This window comes from Geotrypetes seraphini, chromosome 12, assembly GCF_902459505.1.
Source record: "Geotrypetes seraphini chromosome 12, aGeoSer1.1, whole genome shotgun sequence".
Taxonomy (NCBI): domain Eukaryota; kingdom Metazoa; phylum Chordata; class Amphibia; order Gymnophiona; family Dermophiidae; genus Geotrypetes; species Geotrypetes seraphini.
In genome coordinates this window covers 24,843,402-24,868,627 of record NC_047095.1, presented here as the reverse complement: position 1 = coordinate 24,868,627, position 25,226 = coordinate 24,843,402, and the positions used below count along the sequence as shown (strand labels likewise).

The 25,226-nt window shown below is 45.3% G+C and overlaps 1 protein-coding gene across 1 annotated transcript in view; it reads right to left on the bottom strand.

The window, feature by feature from the left end:
* Positions 1-25,226, bottom strand: part of HFM1 (helicase for meiosis 1) — a 354,705-nt gene that overhangs the window by 135,188 nt on the left and 194,291 nt on the right. The window contains exons 25-26 of the mRNA XM_033916380.1: positions 1,199-1,284; positions 36-119 (exon numbers count right to left, since the gene is read on the bottom strand). Of these exons, the coding sequence (XP_033772271.1) occupies positions 36-119; positions 1,199-1,284 (170 nt within the window). The remainder of the gene's footprint in view (positions 1-35; positions 120-1,198; positions 1,285-25,226) is intronic.

Below are 25,226 nucleotides of genomic sequence, written 5' to 3'. Positions count from 1 at the left end.
AGCCATAGAACAGAGAATTCATAAAGGAAACATACCTGTTCAACACCAAGTTCATATTTTGGTAAATACGTTACAGCTTCTTTAATTTGGTTCCCAAATGGAGGGTGTCTGTTCACAATCTGTAAAATATGGCTATCGCTTAATTTTTTTGTTGTATATGCTTATTTCTGTGAACATAACCTGAGGGAAAATGTTTGTATACAATTTTCTTGACTATTCTTTTACAATTCACATACAGATTACAATTAAATAAAGAGATTAAGGGGGGAATTCGTGATAGGGTGTTAAGCATATTAGCACATGCTAACTGCTAAAGGCTATAGGTGTCTTTAGTGGTTAGCACGCACTAACACATTTAAAGCCCTTTCATGAATTTCCCCCTAAATCTGCATGTATTTTTTGAAAAGGGCAACAGTTTTTGATCCCCTATGGTACGACATAGAGGCCTAGGTGGTGATTAAATAATAATAATAATAACAGTTTATATGCTGCAGACTCTAGTGGTTATAAATAAAGACCCATGATAACTCAAGTGTAGACCCAAATTATACCGTTGTGTTGAGTAAGTTAGCAACAGGTTTCAAATGGTCTGTAGGTTCAAATATCAAGGAAGACATACCAGCCCTGCCCCTGGAAACCAGTAAATGAATGTATTATCATGGTGTAGTTTCAGTCAAGACATATCAAGATTACCCAGGTATTCAGTATGCAAGAACTAAAAAAGCAGAATAAACTGAGAAAGATCATTTCAAGGAACAAATTACAGGACACTATTAATGAGGTCCTAATCTTGATCTTGAAATACAGATGTGCATCATGAATAAACAAACTGATGGCATCAGATGGGGACAGAAAACTGTGACTTGACCACATGCAACAGCAACACAGAAAAATTATATAGAGGGCCATTTTCAAAAGGACTGGATGTTTCCCGCAAAACTTCAAAGTCAGAGGCAGAGAAATAGCCATCTAAATAGCGTCTAAATAATTTTTTTTTTTTAATCCTCTGCTTGAATGTCCTGGCTGCCAAAAAATGTCTTGAATATCTTGGTTGAATGCTTGAATGTCTTGGCTGCCAACCCCCAAAAAAATTAAACTAAAGAAATTCTACATATTTGTAAAGTACATACATAAAAGAACAATGGCATCAACAATCTACCCATGAATTCCTAAAAGGAAGGGAATAATAAAATCATACCAGCTCAAGTTCCCTTGCATTGATATCTTCTATTTTTTTAAAAGACGTTAGGCCTGCATTTACCATAGCATTTGATAATGTTACCCCTATAAAACAATTACATTAAGACATTACTACAATAAAACAAAAAATTGTTCTAAACATGTTGGACCTGATTCTCTAAACTTAATTAAAACTATGACTGGACCACATGCAACAGCAACACAGAAAAATGATATAGAGGGACATTTCCTGCAAAACTTCAAAGTCAGAAGCAAAGAAATGGCCATTTTCGAATGGGACGTCTAAATAATTTTTTTTTAAAAAATCCTCTGTTTGAATGTCTTGTCTGCCAAAAACATCTAGGCCACCAGGACATTTAATTTTATTTGCCATTTTCAACCACAGAAACATCCAAGTTAGAAATGTCCAAATAGTCCCCCTCCCCCCAAAAAAAAATCCTTATAAAATACATACCTCTCTGTAGAACAGCAGCATCTTGTATGGTAAAGGTTAGTAGAGCATCACACAGATGTCTTAAGTAGCCTGGTGGATGAGTTAATGAGACATAGAGAAGAGGAGCCAGGTCCTTAAGACACTCTTAACTACTACATTTATGGTAGAAAGTGTGAGTCCACCAAAACCCACCAAAATCCTACTATACCGCCAAAAAAGTACCACCTGCAGCCATAAGGGCTATTGGGATAGTAGTAGGTAGGTATAGTAATTTTTTGAAGGGATCATCATAAATTATAAAGAGGTTATGGTGAGATGTATATCTGGCACCCTTTATGTGAAATTTACAGCAGTGCCCGCTAAGGTGCCCCACTGCTCTGTTGGGATGTCTATGTGGCCAGTCCATTACAATGATAGCCCCTCCCACATCTAAATGCTGCCTATTTGGATGCTTTCAACTTGGATGTTTCTGTAGCCTCACACTTTTCATCATAAATATAGTGGTTAGCGTGTCTTATGAGCCTGGCTCCTCCTCTCTATAGTTTACTAATCCACTCAATAGGCTACTTAAAACACCTGTGTGCTACTCTAGTAGACTTTCCTATACCTGGTTGTGCTGTTCTAGAGACAGGTATGTACTTTTCCATTCAGAGTTTTGAGAGGTGAGAGGAAGTGTGTGACCACTGGGTGAGTATGTGTGGGGGATGCCATTTCTTAATCCCTCCAGTGGTCATCTGGTCAGTTTGGGTACTTTTTGGGCACTTAGATGCTTCTAAAACAAGTCTAGCTCAGAACATTTATGTTCCGTCTAGGATGTTCTTCAAAAGGTTTGATTATCTCTGCAAAATGTCCAAGTCTAACCCAGCCCACAGCTCACCATAACACGTCCCTTTCCAAGTTGGATGTTTTGGAGGAGACGTCCTGCAAAATGTCTTAAGTTCTTTGTTTTGATTATCGGCACTTGCACGCTTTGCAGAGAAAAACATCCAAATGACGACTTTTGGATGTTTTTGTGTTTTGAAAATGCCCCCAATAGAGAAAGATTAATTCTGTTCTGCAGTGTAAATAATCTAAGCATCAGCATCTATTCAACAGGTCTAATCTAAACTAGTCTTCAATTTATATACCGGGTCATTTCCCAACGGAGCTTGACTCGGTTCACATGTAATTATGACTAGAGTATATAAGAAAGAGCATAGAAGAAAAAAAACCTGGATTACTGTCAGTTCTTTGATACTATAGTTAAGCCATTTAAGTTTTGTGTAAACAGCAGAGTTTTCAGGGCTTTACGAAATTATTGTAGCTGGCCTATCAGTCTAATGGAGTCAGGAAGTCCATTCCACATCTCTACCAGCTTGAAGGCAAAAGATTGAATAAGCTTTCCTATAGATTTAATACCCTTAAAAGAAGGGAAAGATAGTTTATATTTCTGTGTATTCCTTAAATGGCAAGAACTGAAGGTGTTCCAATATAAGGGAACTAAAGGATCAAAATATTCCATAGAGAAGCTTAAAGATCATGCATGCATATTTAAATTGAATCCTGAAGTGGACTGGAAGCCAGTGAAGCTTTCTCAACAAAGGAGAAACATGATTGTACTTTTGCTTCCCAAATATAAGTTTAGCTGCCATATTTTGTATCAGCTAAAGTTGTTATAGACTGCCCTGCTTAAAACCTAAATAGACTGAATTACAATAGTCTATCTGGGCAAGCACTGTAGATTGTACCAATACTGAAAAATGCAGTGGCGTACCTAGGGTATGTGGCACCCGGGGCCCATCATTTTTTGACACCCCCCCCCCCCCATGTAAAAAAATTTATTTTTTTTTTTTTGCAATAACCATGAAATGGAATAAATGGTCAGAATAGAAACAGGCAGTGAAAATTTTCTTTTATTGAACCTCATATATGTAACCATTATTCCAAACATAACATAACATAAATTATGTCTAAATTGTCATGACATTAGAAGTACATATGGAGTAGTTGCAGGTGATGCTTGGGACAGTTCTGATTGTGTTAGTTCGGTTTTATGTGTTTTTTGAATAGAAGGGTTTTTATTTCTTTTTGAAGGTTTTGCAGTCTGTGGTTGATATCAATTGGTTGTAGAGTTGGGGGTCGAGTGTTGCAGCTCGAATGGCTAGGAGGTTGTCGAACAGTTTTTTTCTTTTGACGTTTTTGGTTGGAGGGTGTGTGAATGGTGCACAAGTTCTCCTATGTCTGTTTGAAGTGGATTGAATTATTTAGCTGAAGAAATTAGTTACCCCCCCATTCCACACACATTAATTCTCTTCCATTTTTGTTCCCATTATAAAAAACACTGATAAGTTCCCAGAAAAAAAATACATTAAAATAAGAAGTGAAAACAAAGGCCCCTACAGATGAGAACATAACATAAGAATAGCCTAACTGGGTCAGACCAATGGTCCATCATGCCCAGTAGCCCATTCTCAGGGTAGCCAATCCAGGACACTAATACCTGGTCAAAACCCAAAGAGTAGCAACATTCCATGCTACCGATCCAGGGCAAGCAGACACTTCCCCCATGTCTTAATAACAGATTATGGACTTTTCCTCCAGGAATTTGTCCAAATCTTTCTTAAAACCAGCTACACTATCTGCTTTTACCATAACTTCTGGCCACTTCATTTTAAAGTTTAGATCTTTCCTTTCAAACAGAGACCTTGCTAGATGTCAAATACAGCACAAGGTAACTTCACATGGACTTAGCTGTGCAGGAAATGTGAATCTCCTCATACACCCACCATATAGTGCAAAAATGTGCAAAGGTCTGTTTTTTCTTTCGATCACTACATAGCCTAATGCCACACAAGCAGCGCTGTTACAAACATATTCTGTAGGTCAATGCTAAGGATAACAAAGTTTCCTTCCTTGGACCAGAAGGAGATAAACCACTGGAAGAGATCCCAAAACAACACCCAAAGACCCACTCAGTGTGTGAATCAGTTGAGTGGAGTGGACTAACTGGGGGGTGGAAATGGGCCCGGAGTTTGCTCAGCAGAATTTCCCAGACCACCTCTTCCTCTCAACACATTGACACGCTGCCACCATCACCACTAGGAACACCTCACTGGGTAGGCCAGCTATGCTATAAACTTTATAAAACACATTATTATATTTTCTTATAAAGCACATATTTTAACTGACCTCTCTGACATCCTCAGCCTTTCCATTCACAAAAATAGAAGGAAGAAAAGTTCCCATTTCCTGCTGTCTCATGTCCCCGGCCTATACAATATTTTTTTTCTGCAGACCCTTCAAAAGTCTGACCAAATCCTCGTTTCACTTGCATTATAAAGTACTGAGGATGCCATCTCTCCCCAATCCCAGGTCCTAAAGTCTAAGACAGTAGCGCAAACTAATGCTGCCAGATACAGGAAAAAAATTTTTTGATTCGATTCAGCCCTATTGAATTGGTTTTTCAATTCGATTTTCCTGCCCAGTTGGGTGATTTTTTTCAAAACTCCTGGTGGGTTTTATAGCTTTTTCACCCCCTTTGGCTTCTCCTAACCACACTGGCGCTGTGGTGTAAATAAAATAAAGAAACAAAAAGGACTTTTCCTCTTTCTGTTAAATCCTAGCTCACGTTTGCAGTCCAACACCAGCTCTGGCAGGATACACATTTCAAATCTGACATGTTATAATCACAAAACAGAAAATAAAATTAATTTTTCTACCTTTTGTTGTCTGGTTATATTTCAAATCTTGTTGGTCCAAGGCTCTGGTTTTCTTCTGATAACTTGCTTGCCAGGGTCTCCTTCTTTCTGCATGCTAACCATCCATCTGCCAACTCTGTCCTCCCTTTCCATTTCCCTTCCCTTCCCAGGAAGTCTGGTATCTTTCCTTTTTTTCATCTCCCTCCACAGATCCACCTTTTCTTAAATACCCTTTCATCCGGCATCTCTCCCTCCTTCCCCACCATCCCAGAGTCCACCATCTCTCCGTTTCTTTTCCTAATTACCCTCCTATCCAGTATCTCTATCCCTCCTCCACACCATCCCTTGTGTCCAATTTCTCTCCCTTTCTGTTCCTTCCCTCCCTAAATCCCATGGTCCATCATCTCTCTCCCTCTCCTCTATTTTCAGACTCATTATTTCTTCCCCCCCCCCCAAAGTTTGGCATATGCATGTCTCTTTGAACACCCCCTTCCCTCCGTGTACTTCTAAATCATGGTCCCCCCCAAAGGCCTGTCCCCCCTTAAAGGTCTGCCTGTCCCACCTTGAAGGCCTGCACCCCCCTTGAAGGCCTGTCCCTTCCCCTTGTAGGCCTGTCCCCCCCTTGAAGGCCTGCCTGCCTGTCCCCCCCTTGAAGGTCTGCACCCCCCGAAGGCCTGCACCCCCCCGAAGGCCTGTCCCCCCCCCTTGAAGGCCTGTCCCACCCCCTTGTAGGCCTGTCCCCCCCTTGTAGGCCTGTCCCCCCTTTAAGGCCTGCCTGCCTGCCTTTCCCCCCCTTGAAGGCCTGTCTCCCCCTTGAAGGCCTGCACCCCCCTTGAAGGCCTGCACCCCCCCTTGAAGGCCTGTCCCCCCCCTTGTAGGCCTGTCCCCCCCCCTTGAAGGCCTGCCTGCCTTTCCCCCCTTGAAGGCCTGTTCCCCCCCTTGAAGGCCTGCACCCCCTTGAAGGTCTGCACCCCCCAAAGGCCTACACCCCCCCCCCCGAAGGCCTGCACCCCACTGAAGGCCTGCCTGCCCCCCTTGAAGGCCTGCACCCCTTGAAGGTCTGCACCCCCCCCCGAAGGCCTGTCCCCCCTTGAAGGCCTGCCTGCCTGCCTGTCACCCCCTCCCCCTTGAAAGCCTGCTTGCCTGCCCGCCCGCCCCACCCTGAAGGCCTGATGCCCCGACCCACCCCAAAGGACCGCTCGCCCCCCTGGCCTCCCCGCACCACCTATGAAGCAGCCGCAGCAGGATCGCGAAGTCAGCGTCAGCGATCCCTGCGCTGCTTCCTGCGCCACGGTCCCGCCCCTCCTCTGTCTGATTCGGCTGCTGTTGAACAGTTTGCGTGCCGGAACCCTTCTCAGGCTGAGTGGAATTTGGGTTATGAGCTGCAGGGAGTGGTTGTGAATTTCTCCGTGAGAACCTTGTGCATCCTCCTCCAGCTTGAGTTCCGATCCTCCCCGAGGCTTTCAACAGCAACCTGGAGGAGGGGAGAACAAGGCATTTATCTGAGTTTGGGGTTTAGGTGCTGAATGTAAGACGCGCGCACGAGGACGCGCACGCGTAGACGTCCGCACGTAGACGCCCGCACTAGACGTCCCCACGTAGACGTCCCCACTAGACGCCCGCACTAGACGTCCCCACTAGACGCCCGCACTAGACGTCCGCACGTAGACGCCCGCACTAGACGTCCACACTAGACGCCCGCACTAGACGTCCCCACTAGACGTCCCCACTAGACGCCCGCACTAGACGTCCCCACTAGACGTCCCCACTAGACGCCCGCACTAGACGTCCGCACTAGACGTCCCCACTAGACGTCCCCACTAGACGCCCGCACTAGACGTCCCCACTAGACGCCCGCACTAGACGCCCGCACTAGACGTCCCCACTAGACGTCCCCACTAGACGCCCGCACTAGACGCCCGCACTAGACGTCCCCACTAGACGTCCCCACTAGACGCCCGCACTAGACGTCCCCACTAGACGTCCCCACTAGACGCCCGCACTAGACGCCCGCACTAGACGTCCCCACGTAGACGTCCGCACTAGACGTCCCCACTAGACGCCCCCACTAGACGTCCCCACTAGACGCCCGCACTAGACGTCCGCACTAGACGTCCCCACGTAGACGTCCGCACTAGACGTCCACACGTAGACGCGCACGAGGACGCGCGCAACAAGGCGCGGTTTCTTTTCTCGGTGCTCCCCCGCCGGGAAATCAATGTCCATAATATCTTTTTCCTAACTTTTCTCTGCTTAGAATTTGCCTTTCAGCAGTTTCCTGCCTTTGCCCTCTCCCCCACCTCCCCCAGATCAGCTTCTACTCTCCGCCTTTTAATGAATCCACATCCTTAATACGGATGGCATCATCTGATTTCTTTCCAAGTAACTCCCTAAACATTTTCTTTGCTTTTCGAACCGCTGTTGCACGGTGATTTTAGGATTTGATTATTCCTCCCCCCCCCCCCCCGTATGTGCTGTATGCGCTTTGCATTTTATCCACATTACGTTTCAGCTGCCAGTTTTGACTCTCGCTCTTCGAAGGTCCTCCTGCAGCTTCTCACAATCAGCTCATGATTCAACTACTTTAGAATCATTTTTTGTCATCAGCAAATTTGATTTCTTCATTCATTGCTCCCTTTTCCAGATCATGCAAAAACCCCAAAACAGTATGAAGGGGTGCTGAAAAGTTCTCAGCCCTACCAAGAATGGAGCCATGAAACTTACATGTCTGAAGTTTCTGTAACCCCCCCCCCCCCAGAATACTCTGATGTCATGGAGTGGAGATTGATTTCAGAAACACTCGCTTTTCTACATTTTCTCAAATCGGGGACATATGTGCATTCAAGTGATGACCTATAGAATTTATGTTCTCTTTGAATTTTTCATATGAACTGCTGGACTTTGTAACATATTGATTTGGATTTGTTCAGCGCTTTTCACTCAGACCTAATGGATTGACTGCCAGTCATTTTTTATCTTACTGCATGAATCTTTAGTCCCTTCTTTTAAGCATGTGATTTTGTATATTTGGACTTCTTGTCACTTTTTTCATTTTTTCTTCTTTTTTTCTTGGTGGGCGTGTTCACTTTTTTTCATTACTTAGTCTTGAACATTTCAATTTTTTCATCAGCACTTTTTTCAGTTATTTATACCATATAACATTTTATTTTAGCTTTAGCATTTTTTGCCACAGATACCTTATTTAACTCACCCTTAGGAGGTTATATGCCATATCTCGGGGATTTAAGATTGCAAGGGACAGTTTGGTGATTCATTTTTTCACTTCTGTGGATTTGTTTTTTTTTTGGCCATGGACAAACATGATGTATGAGGCAACAATCTTTATCCAGATACTATCTGGATGATGCTAGTCATCGCAAAGTTACTGCCTGAGCCTTATACTGGGCACCTTTCACATGGCTCATACTGATGTCCATTAAACAAATAAAAAATAAAAAGTAAAGAATAAATAATATAAAATAAATAATATATATATAAATATAAAAAATTATAGTTAAAAAACAAAAATATATACAAATCCACAACAAATTCGACAGCATTATCTTGTTTAAGGGTTGGGGATCATAGTTACATTTATACAACTATTTTTTTACTTATTTATTTATTAGTCATCTGTCCTTTTCAATCTTTTTTCCTGTTTTGAATAAACGTTGACTGTGGACCAATTTTTGTTAGACATTAAGATGGAACTACTCCGCCACTTCAATCGCCTCTGAATCACTCGAAAATTGTTGACCTTTCAAACTCTTTTTAAGGTTTGGAAACAGAAAATAGTCAGATGGAGCAAGATCTGGTGAGTAGGGTGGATGGTCTATGCCAGTGTTCTTCAACCGCCGGTCCGTGGACCGGTGCTGGCCCGTCGAAATTTTCTGCCAGTCCACAGGGCTGGCACGTCCATCGGGCAAAAGACGGTGTTCTTCAGACTCCAGTCCACAGTGCGATCAACACGGCGTTTTTGGGCCGGCTCTCATGAGTGCCGCAGTGCACAAAGCCGTGGGAAAAGGCTCCTACGCGTGTCCTGTGCCTGACCTTGAAGCCTTCTGTCTGACGTCGCAACGTCAGAGGGAAGGCTTCCAGATGAGGGGGCGGGACGCGCGCTGCCCACAACTTTGTGCAACGCTGCACTCAGGGAGCCGGCCCGAAGACGCTGCATTGATCTCACAGTGGACCGGCCCGAAGATAACACTGGGTGGCAGGCCAGAAGGCAACGCACGGCACAGCATGGAGGGAGAGAGACAACAACGGTAGGGGGAATCTTTTTCTTGTATGTTATGCTATGTTTGTCGTACCTTATTTATTTTTTATTTTTTATTTATTTATCATTTTAATGCATCCTATACAAGATGTTTAGTCATATTACATACCAAGAATTGAAATTTAAACATCCATATAAATCATATAATACAGTCCACAATCGTACCTTATTTTAAATTTTGTGCATCACATTGACGATACGATAATGCGTTTTAATCAAAATTGTATTCAACTTGAAACTTGAAATGAAATTCATGCCATAACTGGACACCCAGCGTAGTTTCCTGTTTTTTAGCTAGTTAACAAAAGCATGGTTAACAAAAGAAGTTAAGAAGGTGGTAGGAGATAAGAAAAAATCCTTCAGGACATGGAAAAAGGATAAAACTGAGGAAAATTGGAAAAAGCACAGGAAGCACCAAAAAGAATGCCACCGCGTAGTCAGAACAGCAAAGAGAGAATATGAAGAGAAACTTGCAAAGGAGGCACGGAACTTTAAACCTTTCTTTCGATATGTGAAAGGGAAACAGTCGGCGAGGGAGGAAGTGGGACCCCTGGATGAGGGGGATAGAAAAGGAGTGGTAAAGGAGGAAAAGGAAGTGGCGGAAAAATTCTTCAAGGGGGACCAAGAGGAAAAATTATCGTGCATGGAGGTAAGCCTCGAAGACGTACTCAAACAGATAGATAGGCTAAAAACTGACAAATCGCCAGGCCCGGACGGAATTCACCCAAGAATACTAAGAGAACTTAGAAACGAAATAGCGGAGTTACTGCAACAGATTTGTAACCTATCCCTGAAAACAGGGGTAATACCGGAAGACTGGAGGATAGCAAATGTTACACCTATCTTCAAGAAAGGAACCAGAGGCGACCCGGGGAATTATAGACCGGTCAGCTTGACCTCAGTTCCGGGGAAGATGGCTGAATCATTGATCAAGAACAGTATCAGTGAGCACATAGAAAAAAATAAGCTGATGAGAACAAGCCAGCATGGTTTCTGTACTGGAAGATCCTGCCAAACAAACCTACTGCACTTCTTCGAGGGGATAAGCGGACATTTGGACAAAGGTGACCCCATAGATATAGTATACCTAGACTTCCAGAAAGCCTTCGACAAGGTACCTCATGAGCGCCTTCTAAGGAAACTGTGGAACCACGGGGTGGAAGGGGACATACACAGATGGATCAAAAACTGGTTGGCAAACAGGAAACAGAGGGTAGGAGTAAAGGGACACTATTCTGACTGGAAAGGGGTCACAAGTGGCGTCCCACAAGGGTCAGTGCTGGGACCGCTGCTATTCAATATATTTATTAATGACTTGGAAACAGGGACAAAGTGTGAAGTTATAAAATTTGCGGATGACACAAAACTCTCCGGTAAGGTTAGATCTGTAGAGGAATGTAAAAAACTCCAAAGGGATCTGGACAAACTGAGTGAGTGGGCAGATAAATGGCAGATGAGTTTTAATGTGGAGAAATGTAAAGTTATGCACATAGGGAAAGAGAACCTGATGTACAACTACATGATGGGGGGGATGACATTGGGAAAAGGCAACCTAGAAAAGGACTTGGGGGTTTTGGTGGATAAAACAATGAAACCGGCAGCACAATGCGCAGCGGCCTCAAAAAAGGCGAACAGAATGTTGGGCATTATCAAAAAAGGTATCACTACCAGAACCAAGGAAGTTATCCTCCCGCTGTACAGGGCAATGGTGCGACCGCATCTGGAGTACTGCGTCCAGTACTGGTCGCCGTACCTAAAGAAAGATATGGCGATACTCGAGAGGGTCCAGAGAAGAGCGACAAAAATGATAAAGGGCATGGAAAACCTCTCGTATGCTGAGAGGCTGGAGAAGTTGGGGCTCTTTTCCCTGGAAAAGAGGAGACTTAGAGGGGATATGATAGAAACTTATAAGATCATGAAGGGTATAGTGAAGGTAGAGAGAGACAGATTCTTCAGACTGGCGGGGGCAACAAGAACTAGAGGACACTCAAAAAAATTGAAGGGAGATAGGTTTAGAACAAATGCTAGGAAGTTCTTCTTCATCCAGAGGGTGGTGGACACCTGGAATGCGCTTCCAGAGGGGGTGGTTGAGCAGAGTACAGTTTTGGGGTTCAAAGAGGGATTGGACGAATTCCTGAAGGGTAAGGGAATCCAGGGGTACAATTAGAGGGTTACTATACAAGACAAAATGCTCTTGAGTAATAGTTCACTACAGGTCATTGACCTGGGGGGCCGCCGCGGGAGCGGACTGCTGGGCATGATGGACCTATGGTCTGACTCGGCAGAGGCCATGCTTATGTGCTTATGTGCTTATATATTAATACACAAATAAAAAATTTCCTCCTGTAGCATAACTTTTATTTTCTGACAAGTCTCCTATGAGCTTCTTTGCAGATGTTTTCTGAAAATCCAGAGGAGCTCTATCCATTGACTCACCGTTGTCCGTATGTCTATTAAAAAAAAAATATATATATGTTTAAAAAAAAAAAATCTAACAAATTGGTAAGGCAAGACTTTCTCCTCTGTCTATCCAAATGGTAAATTATTTTGTTCTTCAGACTATTTTGCTTGGCATGAATGTCAAGCTTATCGGTCTCTAGTTTAATGGATCACCCATGCAGTCCTATTCCTGAAATACTGCAATTGATTTGAAAGAGAAGTTACAGATTGCTAGTCTGGAATTTAACTCTTGAGTTCTTTTATTATTCTGGGGTGTCTGCCATTTGGTCCTGGTGATTTGTTATTCTTTAGTTTGTTCATTTGATCTATTGCATTTTTTTTTTCTGGTTTTCTGTGATCTGCTTTAAGTTCTTCTCAACCTTAAGTAATGTTTCTGGCTTCCATCCTCTGAAACGTCCTGTTTTGGAAGGGGCGGGAGCTGGCATGCTCACGCGCTTCAGGTTCTGTGCTGGCTGACCGGAACGCTTCTGGTGTTATGTAGATCAAAGTATCGCTGACCTGGGCGATGGATATAAGGAAGGAAAAACCTCATGGGGAGGAGGGTGAAAGATGCTGGAGGGTGGGGGTAGGGAGGAGGAGGAGGAGGAGAGAAATGCTGGATACTCTGGGGGGGAGTTAAGAGGTAGGGAAGAAGAAAAATGCTGGGTACCAGGGGGAAGGAAGAGAGGACATCAGGGAAAGTTGACCTGATTTGGGATGTAATTTATAGGAAACCTTTCTCTGTTTATATGGGAGAATATACTGTAATTAAAAGTTCATTCTCTTATATTAACATCTAGAGCACCTTAGTTCTATGGCAGTTTTGTCCCAACATAATTTTAGCAAGCTTTAATGCTCCAAGAGGTTAGAATTGGGCATGGGGCCACTTCTGGGATGCACATCCTGGTACCACCCTTTTTCCAGCAATAACATTGAGATTGCTGTCTCCTCGGCGGAGGAATCTCGACAGTGAGCAAAGCTGCCAGCTGTTTAATGACTCCCAGTGGTACATCTTGGGATTTCTTAAGACAGGGCCTGACACACAGGGGCTTGGATTAGTGTTAAAAAATCCAACAAGGACCTAATGAACTGGAATTGGTTTGTAAGACACATCCACCCTCTGGATTGGGAGTTTGAGCTTAAAATCAGGTTAATAGGCGTACCTTGGTTAGGGTTACCAGGCATTCAGGAAAATCTGGACTTGTCCTCTATTTAGAGGACTGTCCGGGCTCCCGGACGGACTTTCCAAAACCCGGCATTTGTCTGGGTTTTGGAAAGCCCCGACGAGCTCCAGCCGCATCTGGAGGGCCTCTGAGCATGGATGATGTCACACACATCCGCGCATCCAGATGCAGCTGGAGCTTGTCAGAAAGAAGAGAGGAGGCTTTGTGGGGGCAGGGCTGAAGGAAGAACAGGGCGGGGCATGCAAAACAGGGGGGGGGTTGGGGGGGTCCTGTGCCTGGGCTTTACATGGAAACATGATGGCAGATAAAGGCCAAATGGCCCATCTAATCTGCCCATCCGCAGTAACTATTATCCCTTCCTCTCCCTATTGGCTAAGGCTCTTAACATTTGCATCTCCTCTTCCTATAGGCTAAGGCTCTTTACACCTGCATTGTGAGGTCAAAGAGCAGATAAAGGCCAAATGACCCATCCAGAGCAGCCACTATCTCCTCCTCTCCCTATTGGCTAGGTTCTTAACATTTGCATCTCCTCTTCCTATTGGCTAAGACTCTTTACACCTGCATTGTGATGTCATAGAGGTTTATGGTTATAGAAACATGATGGCAGATAAAGGCCAAATGACCCATCCAGAGCAGCCACTATCTCCTCCTCTACGTATTGGCTAGGTTCTTAACATTTGCATCTCCTCTTCCTATTGGCTAAGGCTCTTTACACCTGCACTGTGATGTCATAGAGCTTTATGGTTATAGAAACATGATGGCAGATAAAGGCCAAATGGCCCATCTAGTTGGCCCATCCACAGTAACCATAATCTCTTCCTCGCTCTAAGAGATCCCACACCTTCTTGAATTCGCACGCAGTCTCTGTCTCCACCACCTCTACCGGGAGACTGTTCCACGCATCTACCACCTTTTCTGTAAAAAAGTATTTCCTTAGATTACTCCTGAGCCTATCACCTCTTACTATGCACATGCACGGACTTCCTCTCTGCCTAACAAGAGCAGGGGGGAAGGGGGGGGGAATTAAGGCATTACAGGGCGGGTCTATGGGGTCTGGATTTTCCAATTGGAAAATCTGGCAACCCTACATACGATCAACATCTGTGAGTGGCTCTATTGCAAGCCTTTCTGCATCGTCCACTCGGCCTTCTGATGTGCACCAACTCCAGGCCTAGTCCCAACCACAAATACATTTAATTTATGTACTGGGTACGTACCACTCATGGCATGCACTAGGCAACTGCCTAGGTGACACACACACTCGAGATTACGCATATTTAGGGGATCTAATTATGAATCCTTAGTAGAGCCGCTGTGATTGTAACCACACAGAAAAGGTGGTATATCAAGACCCACCCCTTTTACTCTTTATAGCAGCTGGGGCTTCCTTCTGTTTCAAAGCCCAGCTTTGCATCATAGAGCCTGAAGTAAGATAAACATCTACAGTGCGTGATATTAAAACACCCGTGTTAGCCAGCAGCTGCAGAAAGAAAATGCTGATTATGGCTGGCTGGAAACTAGGCCTCGCTGTTAGACCCGGTGCTAATCCTGTCTGGCACTTTTCATGTTGTTGTTGTTTATAACCTCCTCTTTATCCCTGTAGTAAGTAGAGATGATTGTTATACAGGGGCCTTGCCTTACCTCACTCCCTAAATTAACACGTGACACCTTAAAATAGGGACATGTCGTCTGTATTTATTCCTGCCTGGGCTGAAATTACCCTGGGAAATCCCCCCCCCTGCCCCCTCTCCAGCTGTAATCGAAGTTTATAGGGAATAGGGGGGGTGCCAGTATTGGAGTTGTCGTAATTTTTAAAAAGCGCTAGTGACAAAATGGTACAATTTTATGTGGAAAAGCAACGACTAGCTTTAAATTTTGTATAATATGTTATATACCTAGGAAATTTCTAGAAATTATGTAAAAATACACAAATTCCCTGAAATATGTTTAAGTGCTCTGATAAAAGTTTGAATGCTTTCATTGCATATTAATGCCTTTTATGCCCCAATTATCAATTTATCTTACTTATTTGCTAGGGCTGCATATTTAACATGTTAATGGCGTGATTAACATGTTAAATATTTAACGTGTGTTAAAAATTGTAACACACTTTAACTGAGATTTGACACGTGTGCATTTACACCACATAGGCATTTAAACGTCTCTATAGAGAATGACACGGTGACAAAATTCATCACCGTTCCCGTCCCCGCGGATAACCGCGGGAAATAATCCCATGTCATTTTCTAGTGTCTATTTCAACCTCGGTCCTTCTACACCAGCATTCTTCAAAGCAAAGCTTGCGGGTCAGTGGTTGTGGCCATTCATACTCTGATTCTTATGTGAGCCAAGGATAATGAAGCCATTGTGACATCACTGATATGATTGGCTCTTAGGCACTGGTGGAATGAGGCATTATGACATCACAATATCTGCTCTGGATACCAGAGACTGTCATTCTGTAGTGTCTGTTTCAACCTCGGTCCTTCTACACCAGCATTCTTCAGAGCAAAGCTTGCGGGTCAGTGGTTGTGGCCATTCATACTCTGATTCTTATGTGAGCCAAGGATAATGAAGCCATTGTGACATCACTGATATGATTGGCTCTTAGGCACTGGTGGAATGAGGCATTATGACATCACAATATCTGCTCTGGATACCAGAGACTGTCATTCTGTAGTGTCTGTTTCAACCTCGGTCCTTCTACACCAGCATTCTTCAGAGCAAAGCTTGCGGGTCAGTGGTTGTGGCCATTCATACTCTGATTCTAAAATGTTCTTGATGGAACAATGGTCTAACTTTCCTCAACATACGTAGATTAAAAAATATTTTTTTGTCAAAGAATTTATCTGTCGTAAAATGAAAGTGATGAATCAAGGATAAAGCACAGTTACTTACCGTAACAGGTGTTATCCAGGGACAGCAGGCAGATATTCTTGACTGATGGGTGACGGCACCGACGGAGCCCCGGTACGGACACTTTTAGAGTGATTGCACTCTAAGAACTTGGAAAGTTCTAGAGACCGCACCGCGCATGCGCGAGTGCCTTCCCGCCCGACCCCGACGCGCGGTCCCTCAGTTAAGATAAGCCAGCTAAGAAGCTAACCCGGGGAGGTGGGTGGGACGCAAGAATATCTGCCTGCTGTCCCTGGATAACACCTGTTACGGTAAGTAACTGTGCTTTATCCCAGGACAAGCAGGCAGCATATTCTTGACTGATGGGTGACCTCTAAGCTAACAAAAAGAGGGATGGAGGGAAGGTTGGCCATTAGGAAAACAAATTTTGCAAAACAGATTGGCCGAAATGTCCATCCCGTCTGGAGAAAGCATCCAGACAATAATGAGATGTAAAAGTATGGACTGAGGACCACGTAGCAGCTTTGCAGATTTCCTCAATGGGCGTGGAACGGAGGAAAGCTACAGATGCTGCCATAGCTCTAATTCTATGTGCCGTGACAGAACCTTCCAGTGTCAGTCCGGACTGAGCATAGCAGAATGAAATGCACGCAGCAAGCCAGTTAGATAGCGTACGTTTAGAAACAGGACGTCCCAATTTATTCGGATCAAAGGACAAAAAAAGTTGGGGAGATGATCTGTGGGGCTTAGTACGGTCTAAATAGTAAGCTAAAGCCCGCTTACAGTCCAAAGTATGAAGAGCCTGTTCCCCGGAATGAGAGTGAGGTTTAGGGAAAAAAACAGGTAGTACAATAGATTGGTTGAGATGAAACTCAGAAACAACCTTAGGGAGAAACTTTGGATGTGTACGTAGAACCACCTTGTCGTGATGAAAGACAGTGAAAGGTGGATCAGAAACTAGTGCATGTAGCTCACTGACCCTCCTGGCAGAGGTGAGAGCAATAAGAAAAAGTACCTTCCAAGTGAGAAACTTGAAAGAGGCAGTAGCCAAGGGTTCAAATGGAGGCTTCATCAAGGCGGAGAGAACCACGTTCAGATCCCAGATCACCGGAGGTGCTTTGAGAGATGGTTTCAGATTGAAAAGACCTCGCATGAATCTGGAGACCAGGGGATGAGCTGAAAGGAGTTTCCCCTGGACTGGCTCATGAAAAGCCGTAATGGCACTGAGATGAACTCTGATGGAAGTAGACTTGAGACCAGAAGTAGACAGAGAAAGCAGATAATCCAATAGAGGTTCCACAGCAAGAGACCTGGGGTCATGATGATGTAGGAGACACCAAGAAGAAAACCTCGTCCACTTTTGATGGTAACATTGTAGAGTGGCTGGTTTCCTGGAGGCGTCCAGGATGGAGCGAACAGGCTGAGATAACAAAGAATCAGTTGAAGTCAGCCCGAGAGATACCAAGCTGTCAGGTGTAGCGATTGCAAGTTGGGATGGAGGAGGGTTTCCTGATCTTGTGTAAGCAGAGATGGAAACAGTGGAAGTAGAAATGGATCCCTGGAACTGAGTTGAAGTAGAAGGGAGAACCAATGCTGTCTGGGCCACCGTGGTGCAATCAGGATCATGGTGGCTCGTTCCCTCTTTAGTTTGAACAAGGTCCGAAGCATGAGAGGCAGAGGAGGGAAAGCATAAAGGAACAGATTGGACCAATCCAGAAGAAACGCATCCGCTGCCAGACGGTGAGGAGAGTAAAGTCTGGAGCAGAATTGGGGCAACTGATGATTGTGAGGAGCTGCAAAAAGGTCCACCTGAGGAGTGCCCCATTGTGCAAAGATGGACTGTAGAGTCGATGGGTCGAGAGTCCATTCGTGGGGTTGGAGAACTCTGCTGAGCTTGTCCGCTAAGTAGTTCTGTTCTCCCTGAATATAAATCGCTTTCAGGAATAAGCGGCGCGAGGATGCCCAAGACCAGATTCTCTGGGCTTCCTGGCATAAGAGGCGAGAGCCCGTTCCCCCTTGCTTGTTGATGTAGTACATAGCCACCTGGTTGTCTGTGCAAATTAGAAGGACTTGAGGAAATAGAAGGTGTTGGAAGGCCTTGAGGGCATAGAACATTGCCCTGAGTTCCAGGAAATTGATGTGATGCTTCTTTTCCTGAGGAGTCCAAAGGCCCTGAGTTTGGAACTCGTTCAGATGAGCTCCCCATGCATAAGGGGAGGCGTCGGTGGTGATGATCAGATGATGAGGAGGCAGATGGAACAGAAGGCCCCTGGAGAGATTTGAGGATATCAACCACCATTGTAGAGACTGACGAAGAGACGATGTCACAGATATGTGTCGTGAGCAAGAGTCTGTCGCTTGAGACCACTGGAGAGCCAGGGTCCATTGAGGAGTGCGCAGGTGAAGCCGTGCCAGGGGTGTGACATGAACTGTGGAGGCCATGTGACCCAAAAGAATCATCATCTGCTTTGCAGAAATGGAGTGCTGGGACAGCACCTGCTGACAGAGCGATTGGAGGTTGTGAAGACGGTTGTCCGGCAAGAAGGCTCTCATCTGGACCGTGTCCAGTACCGCTCCAATGAATTGAAGTCTCCGCGTAGGAAGAAGGTGAGACTTGGGTATATTGATTTCGAACCCCAGTAGTTGTAGAAAAAAGATGGTCTGGTTGGTGGCCAGAAGAACAGTCTGAGATGAAATGGCCTTGATTAACCAATCGTCCAGGTAGGGAAAAACCTGAAGGTGGTGGGAGCGCAGAAATGCTGCCACCACTACCAGACATTTTGTGAACACTCTTGGAGAGGAGGCAAGACCGAAGGGGAGCACTCTGTATTGGTAATGACAGTGATTGATCATGAAGCGAAGGTACTGTCTGGAGGCCGGATGAATTGGAATGTGAGTGTAGGCCTCTTTGAGATCGAGAGAGCATAGCCAGTCGTTGTGATCGAGGAGAGGATAAAGCGTAGCTAGAGATAGCATCTTGAATTTTTCTTTGACCAAACATTTGTTGAGATCTCGCAGATCTAGAATTGGTCTGAGGTCTCCTGTTTTCTTGGGGACTAGAAAATACCGGGAGTAGAATCCTTGCCCCCTTTGGTCCAGAGGAACTTCCTCTATGGCGTTTAGAAGCAGGAGGGACTGAACCTCCTGACAAAGGAGGGCAGATTGAGGAGTGTGCAAAGCAGACTCTTTTGGTAGACTTTGGCCCGGAAGGGTGTGAAAGTTGAGAGAGTAGCCGTGGCGGATGATGTTGAGGACCCACTGGTCCGAAGTGATAACTTCCCACCGGCTGAGAAAGAAAGACAGTCGTCCTCCTATCGGTTGAGGGAGGAGAGGAGATGGTTGAACGCTGGCTATGCCCTCGAGGATCAAGTCAAAAGGGCTGAGTCGATTTTTGTGGAGGAGGCTGCTTAGCTGGTTGTTGCTGCTGAGGTCTAGGTGTTTGCCGCTGCTGTTGACGCTGCCTCCTAGGTTGCTGAGTGGAAGGCTGCAAGGGGCGAGCCACAAAACGCCGCTGATAGGCCGTTTGTCTGAATGGCCGTGAAGGTGGAGGTTTCTTCTTGGTCTTAAGAAGGGTATCCCAGCGGGTTTCATGAGCCGAGAGCTTCTGGGTCGTTGAGTCCATAGAATCTCCGAACAGCTCATCCCCTAAACATGGGGCATTAGCCAACCGGTCTTGATGATTAACATCAAGCTCAGAGACTCTGAGCCAAGCCAAACGGCGCATGGCTACAGAAATGGCTGTTGCTCTAGAGGTAAGCTCAAAAGTGTCATATATAGACCTTACCATGAATTTCCTGAGCTGGAAAAGAGCTGAAGAGCACTGATGGAAAGCCTCACGATTCCCCACAGGAAGGTACTGCTCAAAGGAAGCCATGGTGGTAAGGAGATGCTTTAAATAAAACGAAAAATGAAAAGCATAGTTACCAGAACGATTAGCAAGCATCGCATTCTGGTAAAGTCGCTTACCAAATTTATCCATGGCTTTACCCTCTCTGCCAGGAGGGACAGAGGCATAGACACTAGCTCCTAAGGACTTCTTGAGGGTGGATTCTACAAGAAGAGACTCATGTGAGAGCTGTGGTTTATCAAAACCAGGAATAGGGATGACTTTATAAAGGGAATCCAATTTGCGAGGGGCTCCCGGGATGGTAAGAGGAGTCTCCAGATTCTTGTAAAAGGTCTCCCTCAGGATGTCATGTAAAGGGAGTTTCAAAAATTCCTTTGGAGGCTGGTCAAAATCAAGAGCGTCCAAAAAAGCTTTGGACTTTTTAGACTCAGCCTCCAAAGGAATGGAAAGAGATTCACACATATCTCTTAAAAAAGAAGAGAAAGAGGTGGAATCAGGTTTGGAGGAAATATCCTGCAGAACAGGCTCGTCCTCCTCTGATGAACACTCCCCTTCTGACTGAAGAGGTTCTTCAGAGTCGCCCCACAGATCAGGGTCTCGAACATGGGGACCACGGTCCCGAGACTCAGGGGTGGATGGTTCTCGGTGTCGGGACTTCTGTACCGACTTACCCGACCTCACCGACGCGGTACCGGGCGATGTTATCGGTTGCACCGGAGCCGATGTCTGTACCGATTGGTGATGAGACCTAGGCTCCGGTGCGAGGACAGGCATCGATGCCGATGAGGTCAAGCGTACCGGTACCGAAGGAGTGGATGGTGACAATACTGGCTGTTCCACGATCGGTACCGGTTGCTCAGTGGGGACCGATACCGGAGGGCTCGGTGTCAGGAGAGCTGGAAGGAGTTGTTTGAGCTGTTCCTTCAGCTGTACCTGCAAGATGGCCGCAATGCGATCATCAAGGGAGGGCACCGGTACCGCTTTTTTCTTCTGCGGTACCTGCGGTGCCGCTCGACGCCCCGGAGATGAGGAGCCCGATGTCGAGGGACTCACCTCAATAGGGGCGGAGCGCTTCCGCTGGCGCCTCACGGTCGGCAGGATTGGACTCTCTGCAATGGAGACCGGAGGACGTTCCAGCGGGGAAGGCTTCTTAGCCGGCTTACCTGCATGCTGCGACGTCGACGCGGTATCGCGTGGCGTCGATGAGGTGGGTGCCGACGAAACAGGTACCGAGACCGGCGCCGAAGACGCGGGGTCGGACATGTCGGTGCCGAAAAGCAGTCTCTGCTGTATCTCTCGATTTTTGAGAGTCCGCTTTTTCAGAGTGGCACAGCGGGTGCAGGTAGAGGCCTGATGTTCCGGACCCAGACACTGAAGGCACCAGTTGTGCGGGTCTGTAAGGGAAATAGGCCGTGCACACCGCTGGCACTTCTTGAACCCGGGCTGGGGGGGCATGAACGTAAAAACGGCTTCTGCCAAATCGAAGGCCGAGGCCTCGATGATGGCAGTAGGCCCCGCCGGGTCAAATCAAGAAACTTGACAAAAACAAGAGAAATTTTTTTTTTTTTTTTTTAAAAGAAAGAAAAACGGAAGGGCAAAAAGAACCCGAAAAAGTTTACGCGAGCGGGAAGGCGAATGAAAAAATATTTCAACAGCCGTTGAAAATGCGACTTCTTAGCTCCGCGGAAACTAAGAAACTGAGGGACCGCGCGTCGGGGTCGGGCGGGAAGGCACTCGCGCATGCGCGGTGCGGTCTCTAGAACTTTCCAAGTTCTTAGAGTGCAATCACTCTAAAAGTGTCCGTACCGGGGCTCCGTCGGTGCCGTCACCCATCAGTCAAGAATATGCTGCCTGCTTGTCCTGGGATAATACCCAATACTCTAGAGGAAAAAAATCTATGTGCATTGAGATACCTGTATTCAGTGTAACAGAAGTAGGATGTTTTTCTAATCTTGATCCAACCCAAAGCAATTTGGTTTTAGCAGCGTTCAATTTCATTTGGATGGACATTGCCCACATTTGGAGTTTAGAAATACATCAATCTATACTAGAAGCCAAATTGCTGAGATCACAGTTGACTTCCAATAAGATAAAAATATCGTCTGTGTAAGTGAATATAGTTTCTGCTGATGTGAGACAAAAGTTTTTAAGAGAAGTCATATTTACATTGAGCAGGATCGGTGACAAAGGCGAACCCTGTGGCACCTCACAGCCAGATCTCCATGAAGAGGAAGTCTCATCCTCCAAATGTACTTCATAAGATCGCAATGATATAAATTTACTGAACAAATTCAGAACTACTTGGTTTAGGCCTATGTCTGATAGCATACGAATCAAGATGTCATGACGAACAACATCAAACGCAGCCGAAAAATCGAATTGCAGCAATACTGCACATTTATTTTGTGTTTGTAAATTTTGAATCTTTGAGATGACAATGTATCTGTGTGAAAGATCATTGGAGATCATCAAATAGAGATGTAAGAACTTAACGAAAGGCAGTTATGGAATCAGACCACCATTTAATAGGAGCAATACTGACATTGTGCTTACAAAAATGCCAGAGGGAGAAATCAACAAAGCAATATGTAGAAAAACTGAAGAAGGCTATACAGTTTTGCCTTGCTCTGGTTGTCTTCTGGTCCGAATGACTTGTCACCTCGTTCTGGTCTTCCTCGAGTCTGAATGCCTTCAACACACCAGTTTATCCTTCTCCACTCATGACCTCTCATTGCTGAGTAAAGCTGGCTGTCTCTTCTGGAAGGGACACATGAACCTCTGGATTGACAAATATTGATTGGATAAATGTTATCATCAGGGCATGCAAGGGAGATAAAATTCCTTGATGAAATCAAGGACTGCTTTATGGAGTAGCTGGTTCAGGAACCGACAAGAGATGAAGCAATTCTATATCTAGTTCTTAGTGAGGCACATGAATTGGTGAGGGAGGTAATGGTGCATGTTATGATCACTTGATAACAGTGATCATAACATGATCAGATTTGAAATAATCCCTGGAATAGGTTTACATAGGAAATCCAATCTAATAACAGTTAACTTTAAAAAAGGAGACTAAGATAACATGAGGAGAATGGTAAAAAAGAAACTTAAAGGTCAAAAATATACATCAGGCGTGGATGTTATTTAAAAATATCATTCTGGAAGCCCAGACTAGATATAGTCCATGTATTTAAAAAAAACAGAATACTCCAGGAAAGCAGCTGAGCCTTGGGGCAATAAAGGCATGGAGTAAGACCTCCAATCCTCCCAGTCCTGTTCTGCTAGATCACTTAGGCTTGCAGTCAGCTTTCTCTATGGTGGGGAGACCACCAATGGAAGAATCTCCTTGGGCCAATGCCGGCGTACCCTCAGGTAATGCAGTGTGCCCCAAACCCATCAAATAAGCTTTCCACAGGAGATTCACAAACTCTGGGGGTAAAGCCTTGAACAGGTGGGCCCATAGACCCCTGCAGGATCACAGATCAGCTTCTCTTTACGTCAGCGTGGCACGCATATGTCTTGACTATGAATCGCGTGATGACATTAGCATGCATCCATTGTGCATGGTGATGACGTCTGTCCTCATTTTAAAGTTATCGTTGTTTTGCGCGCAATTGACGGATTTTCCCAGCGCAAAATTGACGTGTTAAACATCAAATGTGTGCAATTTCTTTATGTTTGTCTTCCAAAAACATAGTTTACTGAGAACTCGGAATACATTGGTGTCAAAGCGGGGGGACCGAACTGCGCATGCGTAGATGATATCCGAAGTATGCATGTGCTGGCTTATTGCTCCTTATGATACTAATGTGAGTCGCGTATATATGAATGTGCAGCGTGCATGTGTAGACGGGTTTACTATCAAATATTCGCAATTGTTTTGCGCATATTTGTTTGAGACCCAATAAAATAACTATGGAACAGAATGGTGGCAATCACAAAGATGCTAGTGAAAGGAAGACGGGCTGGGGGGTAAAGCATCCACACACTTGTGTTTTGTTCCTTTACTGTTTGTGGTCTCCGGAAGGGATTTTTTTCCCCACCATTCAGACCCCATGCAGTTACTCAGCCCTAGAGGACTCCAAGGAGGCTGAGCTCGAGGCTTCTGCCTCAGCACATGGTACATAGACACACCTCAGCCAACCATACAGCACAAAACTGGCATGATATAGAGGCAGAACAGCTTGAGGAGTCAATCCCCAATGATTTTGAGACAAATCAAGGGGTTTTGAGGCAGATGGAGGCTTTAGGGAAAAAAAAAGTTTAAAATCCAAGATGGCTACCGCCAGCGAATTTGTGGCAAAAAACAGCCTATGGGGGCTCCTCTGAAGTTTAAAAAACTCAGGGACAGGAGTTCTGGAGGTGGGGGATCCTAACTCTGGCCCCAGAAACCCTTTAAAATAACTTTTTCTGACCCCCCCCCCCTCCATAGCCTGACTGCATGGAGAGAACTTTCTGCCTCAAATCCTTAGCAGAATTAATCCACAACTGGAGATCTTCGGGCTGCCAGTCAGACAGATACCAACTGAGGACGCTACCCCCACAGATCCTCGTAGTGCAGTGGGGGGAGATTAAAACACAGCCAGCTCCCTGAACCCCAAAGGCTCCCAAAGGAAAGGACCCCGAGCCTCCTGCATTTCCACACCATCTTCTCATCTACCTTTTCTTCCTATTTCCCAGCAACTGCTGTCTGCTTTTTTTCCCTGGCCTCCATCATTAGCCCCTACCTCTCTCCCAATTTCCCCAACTTCTGTCTTTTCTTTTCCATCTACAGCTTTCCTCCCTTTTTTTGTAAGTCTTTTGCCTTTCTTCACTTTTCAAATATTTGCCCCTGCCTTTTTCCTCACCTTCTGCACTTGCCTTTCTTCTCTTCCCTGCCATCTTGTTTCTTTCTCCTTTTTCCCAGTAGCAAGCCAACATACATTCTCCCTCCATTTTAGTAAACAGGTTACCACAGCTCTCTCCCTCCTCTCCCCTTTACCTGTAGGTAAGAGGCACTGAGATCATATTCCAGCTACAAGCTCACTGCAACAGATTGGGCTCAGGCAAGATCAAGAAATAACAGAAGGCTGTAAAGGAGAACAAAATCCAACTCTAGGATTCTGCCCCACCACCTGATGATAGCAATATAGGCTGGAGGTCTCATTTAGGCAGCTGATTGGTTGCAGGAGGCAAGTGGGTAGAGGAACACATACAGTCTCAGCAGACTGGCTATAGACATCCACAGTATGGAAGTGAAAGGCAACCGAGGCTTGACCTCTGCAGAAATACAGCGGATATGTGCAAATGGGAGTACATAAATGCATAAGAACAT